General features: G+C 42.5%; 1 protein-coding gene across 4 annotated transcripts in view; it reads right to left on the bottom strand.

The window, feature by feature from the left end:
- The window catches only part of LOC147032174 (latent-transforming growth factor beta-binding protein 1-like), a 293,202-nt gene that overhangs the window by 79,869 nt on the left and 187,587 nt on the right, over positions 1-25,746 (bottom strand). For 3 of the 4 annotated variants that reach the window (XM_085869540.1, XM_085869541.1, XM_085869538.1), the window contains 4 exons: positions 23,153-23,278; positions 22,665-22,808; positions 22,281-22,343; positions 21,669-21,770 (listed from right to left, as the gene is read on the bottom strand). In XM_085869540.1, coding sequence (XP_085725666.1) covers positions 21,669-21,770; positions 22,281-22,343; positions 22,665-22,808; positions 23,153-23,278 — 435 coding nt within the window. The remainder of the gene's footprint in view (positions 1-21,668; positions 21,771-22,280; positions 22,344-22,664; positions 22,809-23,152; positions 23,279-25,746) is intronic. The other variant, XM_085869539.1, reaches the window with a different exon arrangement.

The following is a 25,746-nucleotide window of genomic DNA, read 5'->3' as shown; positions in this document are numbered from 1 at the left end:
CCCTTAATATTAGTCATGTATATGTATATAGCCATTCGAGTATCCTGTGTCAGAGTGGCGACCTGACAAGGATCGTGCCGAATTGCCAATGATACCGCTTTGGCAGCACCAACGCTCTGCACAGAGTGTGGTCCCAATGGATGGATGGATAGATATGTATATGCATCTGTATATGTGTGTGTGTATATGTATATATATATATATACATATATATACCTAAATATATACAGTAAACCCTCAAAATACCGTGGGTTCTAATATCATGGATTTTGCCAATCGTAGGCAACCTATTGTGTTCCAGTTTAGTTATTGTGGTATTTCATTTTGGCCAATCCTGGTTTTTGAAATGAGATGAGTCATAATTTGCGTGCGCATGTACAATTACCTCCCATTACGAGCCTTTTCTTGTTTCTCGTGCATCGTTAATTGTCGTAATTAGACCAACATACGGGCAAAGCTAAGTTTAATAATGAATTGTCATTGAACAGGAAATGACATCTGGTGATCCCGTAATACTAGATCTACTACATCTAGTCGACACACAGCAGTTAATAATGGCACCAAAAAGTAAAATGATGGACAAAATTAGTTGTGCCAAAAGGCAGCGAAAGTTTATGACATTGTGCAAAAAAAAAAAAAAAAAATAATAATCAAGTTGTTGGATAGGTTGGCAAAAAGCCAAAGTGTCGCATCTGTGGGCCACCATTATGGGATCAATGAATTGACTGTGCGGTAAAAATGAGTCAAATATCCGTGAAAGTGTTCCCGCTCCGCAAAGTGCAAACATCTCATTCCAGTCCCGTGATCCTCTTATTGAAAGGACAGAAAAACACTTAATATTTGGATCGAGGACCAATCAGAAATGGTCCTCAAAATGAGGACCAACCCCCCCCCCCCCAATGCCTTTAAGTGTACTGATGTATGGGAGAAACCATTGTGGATTTACTTGGACTTTGAGTGGACCGGTGTACAGGAGAAGACGTTGTGGATTTACCCTTTTGAGTGGACTAGTGTATGGGAGAAACCATTTTCGATTTACCCCTATGAGTGGACTGGTGATATGGGAGAAATAATTGCAGATTTACCAACATTTCCATGAGGCACCTGGCGCCGAAGGCTCCAGTTCAACCATGGCAGACCATGAAGCTGTGAAAAACAACCCACCGCAGCTCATGGAACGAATCGAGGTGAAGGGATTTATGCCAGAGCAGGTTTTTCACGCTGAAGAGACGGGATTATTCTGGAAGAGGATGCCATCTCTTACCTTCCTGTCCAAGCAGGAAAGATTTGCTCCAGCCCAAGGTGGTTAAAGATCATCTTACCCTTCTCCTCTGTGGCAATGCAGCAGGCAACTTTGTCATGCTACTGATGATTCAACAGCCATCACAAGTTCAACATCCACATCTTTCTAACTTCCATCCTCCCCCCTCTAGCAGCATCATCGCCATCCCGAGTTAAGTCTTGTGTTTTCTATTTCCGGCAGAGTACGTATTATGTATATCCTCACCCATCTCGCCGTTTAGTAATAAATTAAAAACGTAAAAGTCTTGACTTTTTGTTTATTTTATACCGTATTTGCATTATGTACATGTTTATTATCTTGCCAAAACAAAGTTTTTGCAAGATATGTTAGTCAGCTTGTATGTTTTTTTTTTGTTTTTTTTTTTGTCTGTAATCACGTATAAAAAAATTCTGCAGAGCACAGTTATCATTGGAAATTTTTGTAACTTCGCATATCAGAGGCCTATAGAGGTCCCTTTCAGCGCATAAAATTTTGAAGGTCAAGGTCAAAGGTCAAGGTCACTTTGTCGCAAATCAGGGGAGTCGATGAAACCCTTATTTTTTGAGTAATTTTAATCGGATAGTCTCCAAACTTCATGGGAGTATAGTACATGGTCTGGCGCTCAGCTGATTAATTTTTGGTGGCGATTGGCCTTGACCTTCATATGTTTTTTTTTGTCTGTAATCACGTATAAATCACTCTGCAGAGCACAGTTATCATTGGAAATTTTTGTAACTTCGCATATCAGAGGCCTATAGAGGTCCCCTTCAGCGCATAAAAATTTGAAGGTCAAGGTCAAAGGTCAAGGTCACTTTGTCGCAAATCACGGGAGTCGACGAAACCCTTATTTTTGAGTAATTTTAATCGAATCGTCTCCAAACTTTATGGGAATGTAGTATATGGTCTGGCGCTCAGCTGATTAATATTTGGTGGCGATTGGCCTTGACCTTCATGGTTAGCGCCTGAGGTCAAACATATTTGACCCCAAGGTCAAATTTTCAAGTTTTAGGAACCATAGCGTGTAGTACCTCAAATTGAACACCTCGATGAGTGCTTTCAAGATATGTCAAGCTTGAGACATTATGACGTGATTTGGTGTCGTTATGAGGCAAACACATATTTTTCATGGTTACTCTGTAGAACGATTCTCATCGGAATCTCTCGTAGGCAGATATTCCTCAAGGAGTCGCTCCTGGTGGATAGCAGCTCTGTTCACCTCAGTGTGACCTTAAAGAAGTCACACGTGGTCACCTTTTGGCAAGATACGGGTCACCCTGTGGATGACATTGGTTTATTTTATTTCAATGTTAGCATGCTTTATATTTACTTGAAGCACCCATGTTGACACATAGTCGAGTCAATATACGGTTGAACCTCCAAAAAATTGCAACAAAACGTTTTATTGTTTTAAATGTTTTAATAGGTCATGGTGAATTGCAGAAAAAAAGTCTCGGGTAATCTGACTCCGGTAAAGGGGTTAATTTGCATATTTTCAAGATGGCCACCAATGAAAATTTCAATGTACTACAAACTTTTTTATGGTTGATTTTAGACCCTGTAAATGTATTGGCAACAGATAGGAACATGGGGTTTCTGAATCAAATAAACATAGTTCCATCTACCTATGACGTACTATGACATAATTATGACATATTGATGTCATATTTAAAAGATAAATGAGTATGCCATAGAAAATCTGTTGTTTTATAATATGTAATGACATGTGATGCTCTCATTTTACTCCTTGAACTAGTTAAGCTGTCCCTTTCCTGTAATTACATAGATGGGACATCATCATCAATCCAAAGGAAATATGTATGTATGCCACACAGCCTTACCATAAGCCACACTCATTGTCACCCGAGATCATCTCAGCATTGTCATTATTCTCATCCCCCCAACATTTGATTGAAAGGGTTGCTACATGACTGCACTTGGCACTGTCCACAAGCTGATATGCATGGTAGACCGTAGGTTCTGCATGTGCAACGTTGAGTACTGCACCCAGTGGTGCAGTTGCAGTGAACTTCCATCCTCCCCCCTCTCGCAGCATCATCGCCATCCCAGCCAGCATCATCAGCATAGCCATTAGCTATAGATCCATATGTGTTCCCTTTCGTCCACTTAAGCAAAGAGTCTGGTGCGGCATTCATTTCATTCATTCATTACTGGGATGAACTGATTCTCCTCTGTTTTCCACCCCCAGTCTGTTGCTTCCAAATCTGACTCTTCTCCCATCCATGTCATGAACTGGAAATACGTGCGGAGTGAATGGTGCTTTGTAGCCGCTTCATTTGGCGGCAGACGCTCTGGAGTAACAAACGACACAGCCGATACCACTTTCTTTGTCAAGATGCTGTGGCGCAATGAAGTGATAATATCTGTTCCCTTTCCACCAAACACCTGGACCATTGCCTTGTATCCAATCTCTACAACTGCATCTGTGCTTTGACCTAGTGTAGCAAATGCTTGGGCACATGACCTCAAACCAGCATCACCTTTCATGACTTTCTGGAAGAGAGATTTCTTGCCAACCCCAAATATGCGCGGTCGTATCACATCCAGTAAAGGCATGTACAAACAGCATCATGGTAGATGCCTGGGATCCTAAGAGGCTCTTCAGTCTGTTTATGTGATACACTCTGCTTTGGTCCTGTGTCTTGTCAGATCGGAAGTACAAGTCCTGGTTGCCACCTTCAGCAAAATGGTGAAGCAGAAGAATAAGTAAGTCCGTATCTTCACCTATCAGTGTTGTTGACTGCAGCTGGGAAGTTCAGACTGCTGCTGGCACGATGTCGTAGTCTGCATCACCTGTTGCGTTTATCACAGTACACCCCTTTTCCTTTAGCCTTTGGCTAATGATGTTTATCAGTTCCTGCTTGTTGGAACCATGCGATAATAACTCATCTTTTTTCCCCATGAACATGGTGTCTTCTATGAAGTTGACTTTGGGATGATGTTTCTTTTGACGACGCTGGTGTGTGCTGTCCTTGATAGATGGTTCATCCGAATAACCATCGAAGACAACAGTAGCTTTCCCGTAATTGCGGAGTACGAAGTCAGCATAGCCATTAGCTATAGATCCATATGTGTTCCCTTTCGTCCACTTAACGCGATGCATCAGTGAGCCACCATCCAACACATAGTGGTCCGTCTTGGGTACATCGTCCGACTCATCCTCGGTAGACAAACCTTTTGCATATTCATCTATTGCTCTCGCAAGCTGTGGCTTGTCCGCTTTCCTGAATATGTGCTTCACCTCAAAGAGAGCTGGGGGAAATGGAGACAATTCATATTCAAGAACGTCCTCCAATGAGAGGTTCCCTGCCCGAGAAATGACAAGTAGCCTCTGAAACAGAAGAGCAGGGTCTATAGTTCGGTCGCCAGTAACCTGGACAGCAGATGAATCTCCCAGAGTTTTCGCTTTGTCCTTCCTTTTGCATGTGTAGGTGAAAACTGGTTGTTCAGTCAGCTTTTCAGCAACTTCTTTCCCCACTACCTGCAAGTTGTCGACATTCACTTCATCCTTGGCTACAACACCAGTGACAACATTTCTCAAGGCTGGATCATCAGAGAACGGATTGCATGACTGAAGTTTTTCTTGGATTTTTGCTAGATCTGACTGGTCACTCTCCATCCTGGACTTGGTGGCCTCCTTGTGCTGTTCACTCGACGTGTAAGTGCAATCATTGAATTCTTGCATGGCTACATTATATTCCGAACATACGGGGGGCGACAGTGTCCACAGGGCACGTTGCTCCTCCGTCATGCCACTGCCCCTGGTCAATCCACCAGTCGACTTGAGTGATCGCATAAGTGTCTGTTCGATAACAAGATCGGACCCAAGTCCAGCCCAGAACTGATCACTCCGGCGAACCACATGGTAGCCTTCCTGGTACTTGCTATATACTGCCGGATTGCTTGTCTCCAAATGGATGACCCCCTCCCCCAATGGTGCACTCATTTTAAAAACATGTGGTGAATTTTTCTACAATTGGCTGCCCATATATACTTCTGCTCAAGGGTGTGGCCACATGTGGTTTCCAATTACTTCCACATGATCTACATGTTGAAATTATACATGTTCTGTGTTAATCCCGACCTGGTCTTTGTAGTCTTGCTAGGTTCTAATTCATTATCATCATGACAATGCTTTTGAAGGACATTGAAAAGGTGAATATCAGCAGTTCCAGAAATTCTATTGTTTTAGTTGAAAGTCACAGATGGCAGCACAAGTGCAGATGGGAGGCCTAAACAGCAGTTATTCATAATCACCTTGTGATCTTCTTGGTGGGGCTTTTTGTCTGTGCTCTTTCATCCTAAGAACGGGGGTTGGCTTTCGGTTTTCACTATGACGTCATAAACGTCATAGTTACGTCATAGTACGTCATAGGCGGGAGAAACTATGTTCATTTGATTCAGAAACCCCATGTTCCTATATGTTACTTATACATTTATAGGGTCTAAAATCAACCATAAAAAAGTTTGTAGTACATTGAAATTTTCATTGGTGGCCATCTTGAAAATATGCAAATTAACCCCTTTACCGGGGTCAAATTACCCGAGACTTTTTTTCTGGCATGCAGCATGACCTATTAAAACATTTAAAACTAGAGGGGGAGCACTTGGGAGAGTGCAAAACCTCCGCCGCCAATACTGCTGGGTCACTCAAGTGAACCTTATATCTTATTCATTAAATATGATGTCAACAGTGCTGACAGAGTTATAGTTCTTTTCTCCAACATTCTTTTTTGGGTGGGGGGGGGTTGGAAATCACTTAAAACATCTAGAAATGCAAAAAAAGAAATCGAAATTTTGTTGAAAAAAAAGTTGCAAAAATTTTTTTTCTCTAATTTATTTTTTTTTTGGGGGGGGGTGGGAGGTTGGAAATCACTTAAAATATGTAGAAACGCAAAAAAAAAATTTTCTCTAACAAATATTTTTTTTGGTGTGGGGGGTAGAAATCACTTAAAACATGTAGAAATGCAAAAAAAAAATTTTCTCGAACAATTTTTTTTTTTTTTGGGGGGGGTAACAATTTTTTTGGGGGGTTGTAAATCACAAAACATGTAGAAATGCAAAAAAAAAATTCTTTTTTTTGAGGGGGTAACAATTTTTTTTTGGGGGGGGGGGGGTTGGAAATCATTTAAAACATGTAGAAATGCAAAAAAAAAAAAAAAATTCTCTAAATTTTTTTTTTTGGGGGGGTGGAAATCACTTAAAACATGTAGAAATGCAAAAAAAAATTTCTCTAACAATTTTTTTTTTGGGGGGGACCAAGTCCAAAATTTAATGGCATGATCCTTGGACCATACCTAACCCCCCCCCCCACCAAGTTTCGTCAAAATCCGTCAAGGAGTTTTTCCATAATACTGTTCACAAACAAACAAACAAACAGAAAGGGGTGAAAACAGTAACCCCCATCCATCTTCGAAGATGGCGGAGGTTAACAATAAAACTTTTTGTTGCGATTTATTTGGGGTTAGGTGATAGGGATCATATTTTGACTCGACTAACATGCAGGATGCACACATGCAGGCACGCCGAGACTGAGCTCCTTTTACTTACAGGTGACCCTCGCATAACGTGCTTTGATCATGCATTTTTACTCCAACACGGATTTAATTCAACAACAACAACAATGCTACATAATTCTGAGCAAATCATTCACTCACAACAAACAGTTTTTCCATACGACGTCATTCTGAGTGAGTTGTCCATGCTCCGTCTTTCTGAGCAAGTCATTTGTGCTCCGACTTTCTGAGCGAGTCATTCATGCACCGTCTTTCTGAGCGAGTCGTTCGTGCTCTGTCATTCTGAGTCAGTCGTTTGTGCTCCATCACTCACAGTGGCCAAAACGATGGCTGCAAAGCGTGAAACAAGTGGCATTGGAGACATTGATCAAGTGAATAAGTCAAGAAAGTCTCATTCATTGGAGGTTAAATTAAAAGTTTTAGATCGGATTGATAAAGGTGAGCGCAGCATTGATATTCAGAGAGATGGGATTTCGTGATTCTACAGTGAGAACTGTGGAAGAAAAATAATTATATTCATGTATTCTCAATTATATTAACTTGTTGAATTGTTGCTGGTACTTTATAAGTTTAATTTTTGTACTGTAGTGGAATTGGCTGTCAGTAATGTTTCCCTTTTTCCGAGAGCAACTCGCACTGCTGTAAAATGTCAAGGCCGAGCGGCGTGGACTCCACTCTCACTCTGGGGGAGTTCGCAGAGCTGAAAGTCCCGAGAAAGACTCCCAAAGGATCGCCTTGCGATGAAAATTATAGCCATGCTACTTTTGTTTAATTACCCTCGTTACTCCTGTTAATTAATGTAATAATCTGCAACCTGGCTTTGAATTACCAGTGTGCTTTGACCTGTATGGTCGTGATGGGGATACTCTTATGGTCAATCGGACCAACAAGTGATACTCGTGATAATGTTTGCACGCACCGGGTTTGTTGTCATATTCCATAAACATGGGGAACAGTTGTTAACTAATGGAAGTTGTGTACGGTAACTTAGTTGATTATTTTCAGACTCAGCTCATAAAAAAGAACTCATTGAGAACACTGGAGACACAAGATTTTCAGTGTTCATTAAACGACCCGTGAACCCGTTGGGTTCCCGTTGTGACAGCGGTTGAGAAAAACATCATTTCAAAAAAGTAAAAAGATAGCTCCAGCGAACTATACCACTGAGGTTGTTTGCATTTATCAAAGTCTCCCGAAGAGTACTTGACTGAATCGGGAATTGATTTTTTTATATATTATTATATATTAGGGATCATAAGTTAACTGGAAGGGAAAATCAACATATGAGGGAAATCAGCATGGTATTTACATAACCATAATGAAGAATGGCTGAAAGAATGGCAAGACCAACAGCATTTATGAAATCAATTCACAGAATTAGCAATTGCACCATGCATTGTAATTGTATTGCTTTCACTGATTAGTAGCTGGTACTGGCCGAACTGTAATTTAAGTAAAATGCCTCCATATTTTGTGGAAAGACAAACCCCCCAAAAAAGATAAACAAGAATCATGTCTTGTACAGAAGGAATTAACATGTGAAATGAATGGTAAGTAGGTCAGAATGTAAGAATTATATTATTGAAAATCGTGCAATGACGCCACAAACAGCAGTAAAATAATACCCATTTTATTTGGTTCCTGATTAATTGGACAGGTGGGTGATTTTTGATTAAGTGGTACTTCTTGTATGTTTACTTAAGTAAGTTGAGGTATTTCTAACAATGACTTGACCATCTTTCCTCAGTATGGAATTGATGTTAGCTGGAAATAAATAAATAAATAAATAATGGCAGTTGCTCTGGAACTGCTTGTGAACGAAACTGGATTGTTTAGCAGATATGAATGTTAAAATGATTGCAAATGTTGAAATGGTAACTGCAAAATCGAATCGCTTTAGATTTGGTACTTGCTCCAAAAGGGGGGAGTCTGTCCTCTTGGGTTTGAGTGTTGTACTTTTAGCTCAGACAAATTAGAATACATTGAAAATTAAAGAAGGAGATGCTGACCTTCAAAAATATTGCACAGAAGATGGAATATTTTTCTTGACTGGAGTCTGGAAGGGATCTTTGGAGGATGGTGGACAAAATTGTGGATTGCAAATTGGAACCCTGATAAATACTGCTGCCCTTTCCACATGGAAATAGCAAATGAGATTATTGTTTTTGAGTCGACATACAACTGAGATTTCTTTATATTTTAGCATGTCATTTAGGGGTGAGAGAGCCCGGTGTTGGCTTAGTGGTTAGGGTGGTGGCTTGGGATCCCAGGGTCCTGAGTTCAAGCCCTGTTGGCTGCTGAATTAACACCAGGGGGTTGACTCAGCTTGTCATCCTTCTGAGGTCGGCGAAATGAGTACCAGTGTACTGGTCCCAGTGTATGCCCCGGTTAGAATAGGTGTATCATATCCCTGTGAGTCGTAAGAGGCGACCAGGGTTGGCGTCAGGAAGGGCATCTGGCCATAAAAAAACATTGCCTCAAGAAAAAGCCCAACCCCTGCACAGCAGGGAAAAATGGCTGTAAAAACGGTCATATATTTAGGGGTGAGAGAAAAAAAAGAGGAAAGGAAAGGTAAAATTTTGATACAACACGTAATGTACGTTCAATGCTTCCACAAGAACCTTTGTGAGTCATTGAAATACATGAGCCCACTATGTTTTCCTGATTAATTGAATTGATAATTATTGATTATCCTTGATTTTGTTTGTTTCGGAGTGTTGAGAGCAGTTGAACTATGCAGTGTACGATTTCCTCTAATGAAGGTTTTGAACAACTTCCACCAAAAGAATGGAAGATGAGGAGAACCCAGGTTTGGGTGATTGGGCATTCAACACATGATCATGACATGACCCATTTCGTGAGGAGATAAGATGAACATGTTAGAAAGAAAAAGAAGAAGAATACCCACTGAAGAGAAGGTTGGCCAAGTCAAACCCCAGCAAGGCAAAGACTTAATGTCACCATTGCATGATGCCTGCCAAGGGGAACGACCCCGACTACACTCGCAAATCGCTGCTCTGCAGACACATTGTGAACTTGCCGTGGTCATACAATGCGCAACGAAGGCCCTCAAGGCCCATATGGTGAGTCATCTGCAACGTGTGTTCAATTGTGTGAGTGGGGCTCGTGGAGCCATTGCAGCTACCTCCAACATGCATAGCTCGCTTGGTGAATCAAACCTGATTGCATGTACTGCTGCTACGAGGCCACAAACTCTGCTGGGGCTGGGATCTCTGTGTCATATCTCGAGTCCTCTTCATCTCCTTCAACCCAGTATCATCTGCAACCAAATATCGAGCCCAAGCTCGTACCTGCCAATATCTACCTTCTCTGCAGTTCAAGGAGTGCCTAAAGCCCTAAACAGTGTTTCCCGTTGGGTGCTGCTCTATCTGCACCCTGACCCGCTTGTCTTCTGGCCTCGGGTAGCAGGTCTTTTCAATTTGTGACACCTGCTGATGAACAAGCCATTAATTAAATGGAAACGCACTCACTAACCTGGCTGGGACACTATTGAAATGACCGTCATCCAGCATTCTTCATCTATGGAGTGCTTGCTGCGATTATTGTGGGTGAACTTGTGTAAGGGAGATCTTTTCTCCTTGAGGAACTAAACAGGGAATGGTGATCATGAGTAATATGATTATTCAATTTTTTCCTGACAGGGGGGAAAAAAGGGGAGGGGGGATGCGGAAGAAAAATATTTATATTCATGTATTCTCAATTATATTAATTTGTTGAAATTGTTGCTGGTACTTTATAAATTTAATTTTTGTACTATAGTCGAATTGGCTGTCAGTAATGTTTCCCTTTTCCCAAAAGTCTTTTGACCTACATATTGATAAGAGGAATATCTTACTATGAAAAAAGGTCTTGCTCGCTGCATAGAAACAGGGTGATCTGGTTGTTAACACTGCAAACTTTTGCCATGATTGTGTCATTCTCTCCCTTCCACCCAAAGTGGCCACGTATTGCAGTTCTGAGAAATTATGCCTAGTGCTTATCAGCTCATCCCATGGTTGAATTGCCAAATGTCTCACCCTCCCATTTTTTGGATGTCAATTGTGTATAAGAGGGATTACTTCGGGCTTCTGCTTCAGTGGTGTTCATTTGAATGTTTCAGTGAATCATTGAATGTTCTTCCTACATATATACGAAATTAAAGATTCTCCTTTGGTATGCTGATCGATCGATCATCTGGAAATTGAGTTATTTTCCATCACAGACAGAACCATTTATGACAATTGTGATACAATCCGTAAAAGTGCTCAGACAATGACGAATCTCAGTGTTACCATAACTGCGAGATCTCAGCCTGATGCTATTGAGAAAATGCTGTCCACGTGGATAGAGTATCAGAACCAACAGAACATGTCCTTGTCTGGAATGGACATTCAAGAGAAGGCGAGGAGTTTCCATGGCAATGTAACAAAAGATACCAATGATCCAGTGTCTTTTGCACTCCATGATCTCAAGTTGACTGGGGAAGCTGCTGCTGCAGATTATGCTGCTGCCGAACGATTTCCAGCTGTCTTCAAATCAGTGATTGTGGATGGAGGTTACACACCAACCCAGGTGTTTAACCTCGATGAAACTGGACTTTATTAGAACTGCATGCACAGCCGCACTTTCATCTCCATCATCTTCATCGCCATAAACTTTGGTCTGAGGCAGTGATTGATTTCAGAGGTTTCACGGAGGCTGAAGTCAGCGAAGCAAGGCAACAGATTGTGGACATGGCCTTGCAAGTGGGATTTTAGGAGGTCGATGAAGATGATGTTGAGGATTTGCTTCTCTCACACAGGGAGGGGCTGAGCAATGAAGAACTTCTGGCTCTGGAGGAGGAGAGCATCAGAGAGGAATCAGAATCAAGTCCTGAGGAGGTTGTGCCTGTTAAAGCCCTCACGACGAAGGCCATGGCTAACTGTTTCAAACATAGACTCCGAAAGAGAAGGACTGGAACCTCACGATCACGGGGTTTGTAACTTGAGTCTGAAGGATTAACTTGAGTCCGGGGCTAAAATTACTTATAGAAGGGCTCGAGACACGATCTCGGGATCCATATTGGGGTTTTTGAGTACAGCGAGTTCAATAGTGTCATTTTCAACACCACCTGAGGTCATCTTCAAGGTCAAAAGGTCATATTTCAAGGACAAATTACTGAATTTTGGTATTTTTTGCCCGTTTTTGTGTCTAACTCATGGAGGAAAACTTTTGTAAAGTCTATGACAAAACATGACATTGTGCACCTACTGCACCTACTTGCTGATTTATATCATCATTAACTAATGTATGTTTTGTTTGTTTCTCTTTCAGAAACTGTCCAGCTGGTGATCTCACGGGATCTTTGTGTTGTTTCCTGCTTTGGTGATACAATATGCCATGTCGTTGCAGCTGCTTTGGTTGTAGAGGAAACTATGATGGGACGCCTTATGTAAAGGTCATATCCTTCCCAAAGGATGGTGAGGAGAGGGAGAGATGGATATTGGCAATGCCAAATGAGAAAGAAAGCTTGAGGTGCTTAAAGGATATATATATATATATATATATATATATATATATATATATATATATATATATATATATATATATATATATATATATATATATATATATATATATATATATATATTTGTGAGACATTTCAATTGTGATGAATGGATGGAAATTCAAGGGATGGAAAACGACCCAAAGAACCCCCATCAATATTTCCTGGAGTACCGAAATCAGCTTTGAAGCAGGTGACCTCATCCCCACACCCAACATCATATTCGACATCAGAATCAAGAGCTAAGAAGATGCAGGCAGCTGATGAGGATGCAGACAATATCCAAGATTTCGACCACTTCTGTGCTAAAATCAGCTCCTATTTTCCTGGCTTTATCGTCATAAAAGACCAGGAAACCTTTACCTATCAATAACTGATGCTACTGGACAAACTGTCAAGCAGTTCTTTCATTTCCAACAAGTTCACTCACCTTTTGGATTTCTATTCTTGAATAAAGTTGAGAAAGATGGCATTGAGGTGCCCAAACGACTTTTTCCTTTGCAGAAGAACAGCCTGCTCTCAAAATGGTCCCAGATTAGATCCATAACTGAGCAGGTAAACATCTATGAATGCACAAGCAAGGAAATTCTTCAGCTTGTAATAAGCCAGCTCTGTTGGATGACTGAGGCACACGAGCTTCCTCATTTCACCTTCCTTCTGTCGCAGCTGCATCTTCTGGCAGAGAAAGACTGACTACGTTCTTCCTGCTATATTTGCAGATGAAGCCTTGGAAAAGTTTTCCAGCCAAGCCAGGCAAAGAAGCGGTGGAAACTTGTACATTGATGTAGTTGACATTATGGCTGCAGCTAAAATTGTAAATTTGCAAACACTCGTTAAGCATGACATTATGCCCGAATCTAGTTCTCGTGTGATTGATTGCGACAAGAACTGTACAACTTCCATAAATCCAGATGAGCGAAGTGAACTCATTGACGACATAACTCCTCAAGACACTAAGGATCTCTTGGGGTCTGATGATGCCCTTAAGCACAAAGTAGTTTATTTGGCCGGACACCTTGTTCATAAATATGGCGATAGCACTAGTATGGAGGAGATCATTGATGAAGATGGTAACGAGGTGTCATCTGAGTTTCTAGATAATTTGAATAGAGGTGGATTGAGTGTGCCGACTATGTCAACCGTCTTTTTTGTACATAATGCCTTTAATTTGTATGACAAGACTAAAATGCGTTGCCAATTTCATTTTGCTGAGCTGTTATCATCTGTAGATGCACCTTTAGCTAGTAGTAATGCTGCATGTACTACTTTAGCTAACATTCTATTGAAAGCTCATGTTCTCAATCTTCTTCTTCCTCTTCCGGCTTGCTCCCGTTAGGGGTCGCCACAGCGGACCAACCATCTCCATTTCGCTCTATCCTCCACATCTTCCATTGACACTCCAACCACCCGCATGTCCGCCCTCACCGCATCCATGAACCTCTTCTTTGGCCTTCCTCTTCTCCTCCTGCCTGGCGGCTCCATCTTCAACATCCTTCTCCCGATATACTCCGCTTCCCTCCTGTGCACATGTCCAAACCATCTCAATCTCGCCTCTCTCACTTTGTCTCCAAACCGTCCTACCTGCACTGTCCCTCTAATATACTCATTTCTTATCCTATCCATCCTCGTCACTCCCAACGAGAATTGCAGCATCTTTAACTCTGCCACCTCCAGCTCTGCTTCCTGTCTTTTTGTTAGCGCCACCGCCTCCAAACTATACAACATAGCTGGTCTCACTACCGTCTTGTATACTTTCCCCTTCACTCTTGCAGCTACCCTTCTGTCACAAATCACTCCTACAACTCTTCTCCACCCACTCCATCCTGCCTGCACTCTCTTTTTCACTTCTCTCCCACACTCTCCGTTACTTTGGACAGTTGATCCCAAGTATTTAAACCAATCCACCTTCCCCACCTCAACTCCTTGCAACTGCACCATACCACCACCCCCCCTCTCATTTACGCACATGTACTCCGTCTTACTCCTACTGACTAACATTCCCCTTCTCTCCAGTGCGTACCTCCACCTCTCAAGGCTCGATTCAGCCTGCTCCCTACTCTCCCTACAGATCATGATGTCATCCGCGAACATCATAGTCCATGGAGACTCCAGTCTGATCTCATCCGTCAACCTGTCCATCACCATTGCAAACAGGAAAGGGCTCAGAGTCAATCCTTGGTGCAATCCCACTTTAACCTTAAACCGGTCCGTCATTCTTACCGCACACCTCACCGCTGTCACACTGTCCTCATACATATCCTGCACGATCCTCACATACTTCACCACTCCCAACTTCCTCATACAATACCACAACTCCTCTCTTGGCACCCTATCATAAGCTTTCTCTAAATCCACAAACACACAATGTAGCTCTTTCTGGCCTTCCCTATACTTCTCCATCAACATTCTCAAAGCAAACATCGCATCAGTGGTGCTCTTTCCTGGCATAAACCCATATTGCTGCTCACAGATCGTCACCTCTCCTCTCAACCGAGCTTCCACTACTCTTTCCCACAACTTCATGGTGTGGCTTAACAACTTTATCCCTCTGTAATTTCCACAGCTCTGCACATCACCCTTATTCTTGAAAATCGGAACCAGTACACTTAATATCCACTCCTCCGGCATCCTCTCACTTTCCAAGACTTTATTAAACAATCTGGTTAACAACCCCACTGCCATCTCTCCTAAGCACTTCCATGCCTCCACTGGTATACCATCTGGGCCAACTGCCTTTCCACTTTTCATATTCTTCATAGCAGTCCTCACTTCATCCTTAGTGATCCACCCCACTTCCAGATTCACTATCTCCACCTCTTCCAACCTTCTCTCTCTCATTTTCTTCATTCATCAGCTCCTCAAAGTACTCCATCCACCTTCTCAACACACTCTCCTCGCTCGTCAGCACATTCCCATTTGCGTCCTTTATCACCCTAACCTGCAGCACATCCTTCCCAGCTCAGTCCCTCTGTCTTGCCAATCGGTATAAATCCTTTTCCCCTTCTTTTGTATCCAACTTCTCATACAGCTCGTCATATGCCTTTTCCTTGGCCTTAGCCACCTCTCTTTTTGCTTTTCGACGCCACTCCTTGTACTCCTGCCTACTTTCTTCATCTCTCTGACTATCCCACTTCTTTTTCGCCAACCCCTTCTTCCTTATACTTTCCTGTACTTCCTCGTTCCACCACCAAGTCTCCTTATCTTCCTTCCTCTGTCCAGATGTCACACCAAGTACCTTCCTAGCTATCTCCCTCACAACTTCTGCTGTCGTTGCCCAATCATCCCACCCATCTTTACCACCATCCAACGCATGTCTCACCTCCTCCCTAAATTTCACGCAACAGTCTTCCTCCTTCAGCTTCCACCATCTGGTCGTTGGTTCAGCCCTCACTCTCTTCCTCAACCTCACCTCTAAAGTCATCCTACAGACCACCAATCGATGCTGTTGAGCTACACTCTCCCCTGCCACAACCTTACAGTCACTAATCTCTTTCAGGTTGCATCTCCTACTTAAGATGTAATCCACCTGTGTGCACTTTCCTCCACTCTTGTATGTCACCCTGTGTTCCTCCTTCTTCTTGAAATACGTGTTTACCACTGCCATTTCCATTCTTTTTGCAAACTTTACCACCATTTGCCCTTCTACATTTCTCTTGTTGAGACCGTACCTCCCCATCACCTCCTCATCCTCTTTATTCCCTTCCCCAACATGTCCATTGAAATCTGCTCCAATCACCACTCTTTCATCCTGGGATACACTCTCCACCACTTCATCTAACTCACTCCAGAAATCTTCTTTATATTCCATCTCACACCCCATATGTGGGGCATATGCACTGATGACATTCATCATCACTCCTTTAATTTCCAACTTCACACTCACAGAGATGCCAACTTTTGGAAATCAGAATTAGGGAGGATTTGCAACCGACACCAAATAATGTGCGCTAAGCGCACATCTCGAGCGCGGAGCGCTCGACCCTTGTGGCGGGGTCCAGGGCCCGCCTTAGGGCCCTGGAAGCTCTGGGGTTCTAGACGCTCTCTAGTGCCCTCTGAGCCCTATTTTGGAGCATTTAACATGTTAAGAATTCCCACTTTTTGAACAAAAAAGGGGAAAATTGTGCACTTTTTAATGTTACATGTATGTAAATATTAGTAAGTTAGGGGACAATCAAAGATTAACAAAAAGCACAAAAGAAGCAATATTTTTCTTACCTTACTGGCTGGTACTACTGCTGCTTGCTTTTTCCATGGCAGCTTTGCTGAGTGACAGCTGTGTGGCTCTTTTAGCCCTTCTGATTATGTCTTTGCTGTATTCTCTCTGGTAGCAAGGGGTGCTATGAGCTAGTTTTTCAATTAAGAGAGCTTCCAGGGTTTTGACACTCAAATTGGGACGAAATTCAGTATGATTCTTCCGTACAAGACTGAGTGCCCGCTCACATGATGCGTTCGAATGAGGAATGACTTAGATTCCCTTCATCACTTTGCTCAAATTAGGATACTTCTTGGCACCAGTGCAGGGATCTGTGAGCTGTGAAATCCGATGCCACTGCTCATCCACTCTCACTGTCTCAGTAGCAATTGTAGCTATGGAGGCGTCTGCCTGGTAGTGAGCGAATTCACTCTCAAGACTGTCTATGTCACTATCACCGCCACTGAACAGACAGGGGAATTTCTTGATGAAAAACTCCACACAGTCAAACCCCACTTCTTGGTGTAGCTTAACATCCAGCACCTGAGCATGCTTGGCTAATTCATCATCTAGCGGCCAGGTTTTGAAGATGTAATTGCAGGCTTTCACATAATATGAGCGAACTGCACTGAAGAAACCTTGGATGTCTGACTCACTCAGAGTGAAGGTGGATTTCTTGAGACTCCTTTGTTCCCTTATATACAGTTTGGCATCGTTCCCAATCATGAGGTCCTCATCATTCTTCTGATGATTTCTGTCAGAGAAGGGTACATTTACCAGAGCAACCGATGACACCGATGGTTTCAAAAACCGTACGAAGATATCTTTCAGGAGACCATTCAATTCTCCGTGCAGGAGATGAATATAGGGTTCGTCTCTTTGGAGCAGAAGATTCCCCTTCTCAAAAAGCTTGTTAGCATATCGAAGGAAGAAACAATAGAGTTTTGTTTGTGGAGACAAGAACATCCTGTTGACACGTTTTTCTCTAGATTCCTGCACAGTGTTTGAGGAAGATGCGCTTTTAGTTGTAGAACTCGTAGTACACTTCGCCGCAGGGCGATCACACTTGCGTTTACTGCCAGCAGAAGAGGTCAGACTCGTAGTACCAGATCCAATTTTACGTTTGAGGAGAGAGCTTGAGGTAGGTGCAGCCAAGGAAGAAGACCTCTGATTCGAAGGTTTTGCTGAGCTTCTATCAAGTGATTTGGCAAAAGCAGAACTTAACTTGGGTCCTTCTTTGCCTGTAGATGGGACTATCACAGTCTTTCTCGACTCTGAAGGGATCTGCTTTGTAGATGAACGTGATGAAGGGCCGGTGATGCTACCTGCTCTCAGCATTGGTTTTGGTGCTGTCCCTGCTGTCTTCTTCGCAGCAGATACTGCAGTGGTAGTGGTGAATGCTGCTCCACTAGTGCTTGATCCTGCAGTGCCAGTACTGGCAGTAGATACAGTGCCGTCCTTCTTGCTCGTTGTTAGAGTCTTGGCTTCAGTTGGTTGCATTTTTCTTCGTACTTCTTCTTTGAAGAAGAGGCGAAGTGGCTCCCACTGTTCAATCAGCCTGTCTAGGCACTGACCAAGGGACAGCCACCTTGTTGCGACATGCTTCAGAATCTTGTGTGTCGGGGCATCACAGAGTTCTTGCAGTGCTTTCACTCCTTTGACGCGTTTACTACTTTTGTCCAAGTAGTAGTAAATATCGATGAGAAAGTCATCTAATTCAATGGGTAAGGCCTGAGCCGCCTTCTTGGCCGTATTGTGCATCATATGGCAAGGGCATCCCATGATGTAGCACTCTGGATTTTGTTTGTGGATATAAGCAGCGACTCCTTTGTGCTTGCCCACCATGACAGAGGCATTATCAGCACAAAAGGAAACACAATTTCCCCACGGAATTTTCTGTCACTGAACTCATGATCAAGCAGTTTGAAAATGTTTTCTCCAGTGGAATCTTGTTTGCACGCAGGCAAACTTAGCAAACCTTGTTTCACAATCCCAGCACTGTTGTCATAGTACGAAATCAGGACAGGATATAGCTGGGCCTCACCACTGTCATTGCTACCGTCTGTAGCTAGGCTAAATGGAGCTAGTCTAGCAATATCGGCAATAGATGAAGCAGTAACATTTGACAACTCACCAATTATTGCTGAAGTTTTTGTTCTTGCACATCCATACTTTGAAGCAACTTTTGAATCTGGAAACATCTTTTGAAATAGAGGTCCAGCATGATCTGAGACTGATATGGGCAAGTTATGTTCCACAATCAATCCACTAAAGAGAAGTTCCGCTCGGGTAACATCCTCTTCCTCGCTTGTCCCTTGTTTGGTGAAATAATTCAGAAGTGTACCGGTACTCGTGCTCGAAGATCTCTCCTTTGCAATGTCTGTGTGCCGTTTGCTTCCAACGTGCTTCCGAATATCATCGCGACCTCCGTGCTCAACTGAAATATCAACGCTGCATACTGTACAATACGCATGATGAATTCCTCTTTCAGACTTTCGAATACACGGGTATTGGAGACTGTATTCGGTCTTGTACTTCTGAGACCATTTCTTGGTCTTCGTAAGCTTCTTTTCTGCCATTTCGTAATCAACATCGAAGTCGATGTTCCACAGCTGCAGCGCGACTCGTAGAACTCTAGCGGCTGTTAAACACCGCACGGTGGTCGCGACCGCCGGGCTGGTACGGCGCCCAGCTGCATGCAGTGAGCGTATCGCATACATATACACTGTGCATACATAACGCATGCACTGTATTGCACACATACCGCATGCACTAAATCTCAGTGCATGATCGCATAAGCGAGATCCAGACCCAATGTTTCGCTGCTCCTCATTTGAATTTGCAATTTTTTACGTACAATTTGGTAGCAGCGAACGTTATGGAGTTACCACATGCTATACGTAGCAGACGATGCTTTTCATTCAATTCTCATACTAGTACATTCTGATTAGTGAACAGTGCAAAAATATCAAAATTTCGGGAGGATAAGGATAGTGATCGTAAGGGCGGGAGTTTGGGTGAATTTTCGGAAGCCTCCCGATGAAATCGGGAGGGTTGGCATCTGTGCACTCATCACTCGGTCAGACACCCTCCTCACCTCCAATACCCTCTTGACATGATCTTCCTTCAGGATTATCCCGACACCATTTCTCCTCCCATCCACACCATGGTAGAACAGTTTGAAACGACCTCCAATGCTCCTCGCCTTACTCCCCATCCACTTGGTCTCTTGTACACACAGTATGTCCACCTTTCTTCTCTCCATCATATCAGCCAACTCTCGCCCTTTGCCAGTCATCGTCCCAACATTCAGAGTTCCAACTCTCACCTCCACACTTCTACCCTTCCCCCTCTCCCACTGCCTCCGGACTCGCCTTCCCCGTCTCCTTCTCCTCCCCCGCCCAGCAGCAGCACAACCTCCACTGGCACCCTGCTGACCACCGGCACCGGCGGCGGTCGCCGGCAACCCGGGCCTTGACCGATCCGGTATGGAAATTCGTTTTGTTGTCTGCATAATGATTTGGCATAGGTTTTTACACCGGATGCCCTTCCTGACGCAACCCTGGTCGCCTCTTACGACACACAGGGATATGGTACACCTATTCTAACTGGGGCATACACCGGGCCCAGTACAACTGGTGCTCATTTCGCCGACCTCGGAAGGATGGCAGGCTGAGTCAACCCCCTGGAGTTTTCGACTTGGTTTTATTTATATATATATATATATATATATATATATATATATATATATATATATATATATATATATATACACACATATATATATATATATATACACACATATATATATATATATATATATATATATATATATATATATATATATATATATATATATATATATATATACATATATATATATATATATATATATATATATATATATATATACATATATATATATATATATATATATATATATATATATATATATATATATATATATATATATACATACATATATTAATTCAGTGTCCCAACAGGGCTTGAACTCAGGACCTCTTGGGTCCCAAGCCACTGCCCTTACCACTGCGCCAACACCAGGCATGTTCTCAATGTAAGTGACAAAGAAAAAGCTTTGGGATGCCTCAGGGGGCAAGAAAAGCTCTCCAACTAGTGATACACATAGACATAGACATAGACATAGACATAGACATAGACATAGTTGTAATAGGCACAGTGTTGTGACATGCATATAATGTTTATGTAATACGATATATGACAATAAATATCAAAGTTTGACAGCTCTACTCACTTGCATCTTATTACAATCAGCCATCTCTCACCATTTATGAGTTAGACACAAAAACGGGCAAAAAATACCAAAATTCAGTAATTTGACCTTGAAATATGACCTTTTGACCTTGAAGATGACCTCAGGTGGTGTGGAAAATGAAGCTATTGAACTCGACGTCCTCAAAAACCCCTATATGGATCCCAAGATCATGTCTCGAGCCCTTCTCAAAGTCATTTTCGCCCCGGACTCAAGTTAATCCTTCAGACTCAAGTTACAAACCCCGAGCATGGGAGGTTCCAGTCCTCTATAGGAGTCTGGTTTCAAACTGGTTGATGAAGGCAAAGCAAACATACCGACTGTTTTCACCTTTGTTGGGGCTCATCAGAGCCACACATCACTGTTTCATCCACTTCGTGACTTTAATGCTTTTCGGCTAATATACTGGCTGATTCACCACCAACTGTGATTGGTGAGGCCAGATCGTATTTGAAACCCACAAGTGTCATCTGCCACATTAACCCATTGTGTTTCGCCCACCAATCACAACCAAGAAGCATTACCGTTATCTTTCGATTTGTTATCTACATCTTCCGACTGATTAATAACAATAGTGTTGTTATTTTAATAATAATAACAATTTAATAACAACATTTAACCCATCAATTTTGCAAACAACATTTGGCCCATCAATTCAGCAAATTCAACTTAGAGATTTTTTTTTCTGAAGTAAGCAGCTGTGGCTAGACATTTAGCATTTGACTGACATTTAGCAACATAAAACCAGATGCTGTGGATCTAAAATTATTCGATAAACAATTATATTTTTGCTTGAGCTGCAGGACAAGATGGTTGCTGACCTGTTGTTTTGGTAAAGGTATCCTCCTCAGGTCTCTCAGGTCTTGCATGAATCTTCTGGTCAGATGATTCTCCATACCACGCAGATTCTTCCACAACTTGGCCTGACGCAATTAAAATTTTAACAAAACAAAACAAAACAAAACTTGAGGATGTATCATTAAAAATAACTTTATATGTGAGGAAATCACTGCTTATTTCCTCAAACAAAAATTTACCTCACTATTTAATATAGCAGAACAAAATTGGTGAAACAGGGAGGTCAAATAAATTTATTCCTTGTGGCACTATGAATGCATTGACTTGTGCTCCTGCAATCATTCGGGCCAGGTATCTATTGCTAATGATATGTCACTGACGTCACTTTATGGTCCCTATTCATTGCTGTTTTCACACTGTTTTATTAAATGGTGAGGGAATCCTTTGTTTTAAATGAAATGCAGTGTGAAAACAGGTCAGTTGCTGAGTGAGAGTTTGTGGCAGCACTCGGAGGATCGTGAATAAGCACCGTGATAACATGCATGACGTTCGTTCTTCAACATACAATAAATGAGAAATTTCAGTTTTATGCTTTGAATTTGAAGACATTCATATTACTATTTAATTCGTCACACCTTGAGGCCTTGTTAATTCTCCTGTGAGTGTTTCATGGAAATCACCAAAATGTGAAGACTCTTCTGAAAAGCAATGCAATTATTTAAGTTAAAGTGTAAATATTTTCTTACAGTGCATTAAAACTTACTGCAAAGAAATACAGAAATATAATTCTAAAACATGGTAGTAAAGGAAATAAATTGCTGAATAAAGCAAAATCAAAAGAAGTAAAAGGGAAGTTGAAGGAGTGGAAAAAATATGTAAGATAGAGGTAAAGGGAGGAAAAGAAGAACAGCAGATGACCAAAAGAAACAGGAAAACACTAGCTAGAAAATAATAAGGTTATTTTTACCAACGAAACTTTGATTTACTCTGAAACATGTTGCAATTAATTGACAAAATACCTGAAAAACTACGGGCGATGCATTTGCTTGTGCTAATGTCAAATTCCTCATTGCTGTTTAGGCACAGGCATAAGAAGCTTCCCTCCACATTCTCACAGTGAGCTTCTCCACAAATGTCCACCAAGTACGTACACTCGTCCACATCTGGAGCATAAACAGGGCATACCACAAAGCTCCCCAAGCATTCTTCCAACAAACACAAGACATTTTTATGATTTTGATGAAGTTTCTTGTGTATGTCATCATATTCTGAAATTATTTCATCATATTCCCAATTATACCATATTTCTTTAAACGTATTTCATCATATTCACAAATAAACATCAAGTAGTCATTTCTGTCCATGACAATTGCAAAAGTTTTCTAATTCGTCGTGTTACCATTTTGAAATTGTAACTTGTGTATAAAGATAGGTGTAAATGGGTAAGGTCAAGGCATTAAGTCTTTCAACAAATTACTTTTGAAGATATCTTAATGTTCAATCTTACCAACACACAGCTTTCCATCGGCAGTTTTTTGGAAGCCACGGTCACAAAAGCATTCAAAGGAGCCCTCGAGGTTTATGCAATATTGATGTTCTCCACAAAGGGTTTCATTCTCACACTCGTCGATGTCTGTAAAACACAAGCAAAACATTTATTACACATCAGGGGCTTTCTTAATTTGTACTTATCATAAGGTTTTTTTTTTGTATACCTTATTGAGACTCGTATGAGAACTAACATACAACGCACAGCAAGGGGGGCATGAGATAAGAGGGGTGGGAGTAGGAAGGACAAAACAGTGGGGAACAGAGACCCCCCCCCCCCAGAGATCAGAGAGAACAGAGGAGATCTGTGGAAGGGAGAGGTAAGGGGCAGGGAACATGGGGTATAAAAGATGGACATAACAGGGACTTTCAGGAAGGAAAGCAGGGAATGTGAAGGAGGTGGGTTTGTGGTGGATTAACAGGGGTAAAAAAGATCGAGGATTTGGATGGGGGACGACAAGAGGTGGTGGTGAACAGCTGTTTTGAAGGCCTGGAGGGAAGAATGGGATTGTGCAGAGTGAGGGAGTTTACTCCAAAGGTGGGGAAAAAGAGGAATGAAAGAGTGAAGGTGAGCAGTGATTCATGATTGTGGTAGTTTTACCAGAAGGGGGTTGTTGGCAGACATTGAGCCCCCTGCGGAAATATGGTGGGAACAAATTGCAGACACAGCAGGGGGGTGAGACTGGAGAGGAGACTGTAGAAGACAGAAAGACCACCGAGCTCCTTGCGGTGAGAGAGTGAGAGGCACAAAGACTAAGCCTCATTGCGGGAGATGCCAATGATCCAAAATACCTTGGTTTCCACAGCGTGGAGCCGAGAAAGGTGGGAGGCAGGAGCACCAGCCCAGAGGGGAGAGCAGTACTCCATCAGGCTGTGGATGAAAGCTTTGTATGTGGTCAGGAGCTCAGGTGGGCCGAGGAAGAACTTGGCACAACGGAGGATTCCCAGTCGGCGACTGGCTTTGGAGGCCAGCTTGGAAATGTGACTTTCCCAGGAAAGATTGTGGCAGATAGTGAGACCCAAAAGCTTGAAAGAAAGGAATTCTTCCAGAGGATTGTGGAGAAAGTGGATGGGGGGGGGGGCAGTTCCAACCGGTCCTTTCTGAGAGACATAGTGAGTGTGTGAGATTTGTCAGGATTGAAAGACATGTTCTACGTGTTGGACTAGTTTGTGATTTTATCCAGATCTGCAGAGAGTGAAGAAGCTGCTGCTTGCCATTCTGAGGGATGACAGATGGTACTGCAGAGGGTGGAGTCATCAGCAAAGAGATATAGAGGATTTTCCAGAGTCAGAGAGATCACCGATGAAACCCAGTTAAAGAACAGTGCCAAAATACTGTCTTGAGGAACTCCAGCCTGGACAGGAAGAGGGGGTGAAAGAACTCCATTTAGGGCCACACATTGACTGCGACAGGAGAGGAAGTCTGCGAGCCATGAGTGGAGATGGCCTTGGAGATAGGAAGAGAGTTTGTTGAGCAGGGTGAGCAGTGGAGATAGGAAGAGAGTTTGGTGAGCAGAGCAGGGTGCCAGACCATGTCAAAAGCACGTGATATGTCTCGGGGTATGGCTCTGATTTAATGTCCGGCATTGAGGACCTCCATCTATTGTTGGGAGAGCAGAAGCAGCATATCCAGAGTAGAGTGACCTGGTTTGAAACCAAATTGATGATCGGAAATCAGGCCATTGGAGAAGAGGAAGGATTTAATGTCTGAAGCGATGATGGATTCCAAAACTTTGCTGATGATTAGGAGAAGGCTGATTGGTCTGTAGTTGCAGGGATCTGTTTTTGCACCTTTTTCTGCAGGGCAGTAATGTTTGCTGATTTCCAAGCAGATGGCAGATGACCTTGAGCAAATGAGAGGGAGAATAGAACAGAGAGAGGGTGAGCAACAGCAGAGGAGCAGGTTTTTAGGACACGTGGGCTGATGCCGTCTGGACCGGTTGCAGAATTTGATTCGAGGTTTGACAGCAAGCTCTTCACCTTGTCCGGAGAAAAGGACACAGGGTCCAGGGACAGTTGGGTGCGATTGGGTAACGTGGGTACATAAAGCGATGGGTTTGGGACACAATATTTCGATGCGAACACTGAGTTGAGGCATTCAACCTTTTCGTTTCTTTTTTTCCCAATGACATGTTTACTTTTAAAGCGCATGCTATTAAAGATCTGGGAGGGGGGGGAACGGTCAAAAAGAAAAAAGAAGATGGTACACCTGGAATAATTTATATCCACCATGGTTTTCATTCTGTACCATGCACGTCCTATTGCAAACTCATGAGGGCAAATATAAGAGTTTCTCCAAATGTCAAAATTGCTATGGTTCGCAGGTGATTTGGTGCTCGACAAAGGTGAACAGCATTCCTTAAATATCCGACATTTAGCATCAGCCCAAACCTGCAACCCCAAACGTGTTCCCTCTATAAAGCTGAACCTCAGTATAGCTGTGAGTGTTTTTGCATTACCCCAACCAGTAGTTCTTCACAGATGTCTTTGATTGAAGCAAAATTTTCATCAACTGTTTGTGTGGTTACACTTTTACTCACCATGGCTGTGGCA

Source organism: Eptatretus burgeri, chromosome 2 (assembly GCF_056783735.1).
Source record: "Eptatretus burgeri isolate ZD-2024b chromosome 2, Ebu_testis_v1, whole genome shotgun sequence".
Taxonomy (NCBI): Eukaryota; Metazoa; Chordata; class Myxini; order Myxiniformes; family Myxinidae; genus Eptatretus; species Eptatretus burgeri.
Note: the sequence above shows the minus strand (reverse complement) of the source record. Positions and strands in the feature narration are given on the sequence as shown.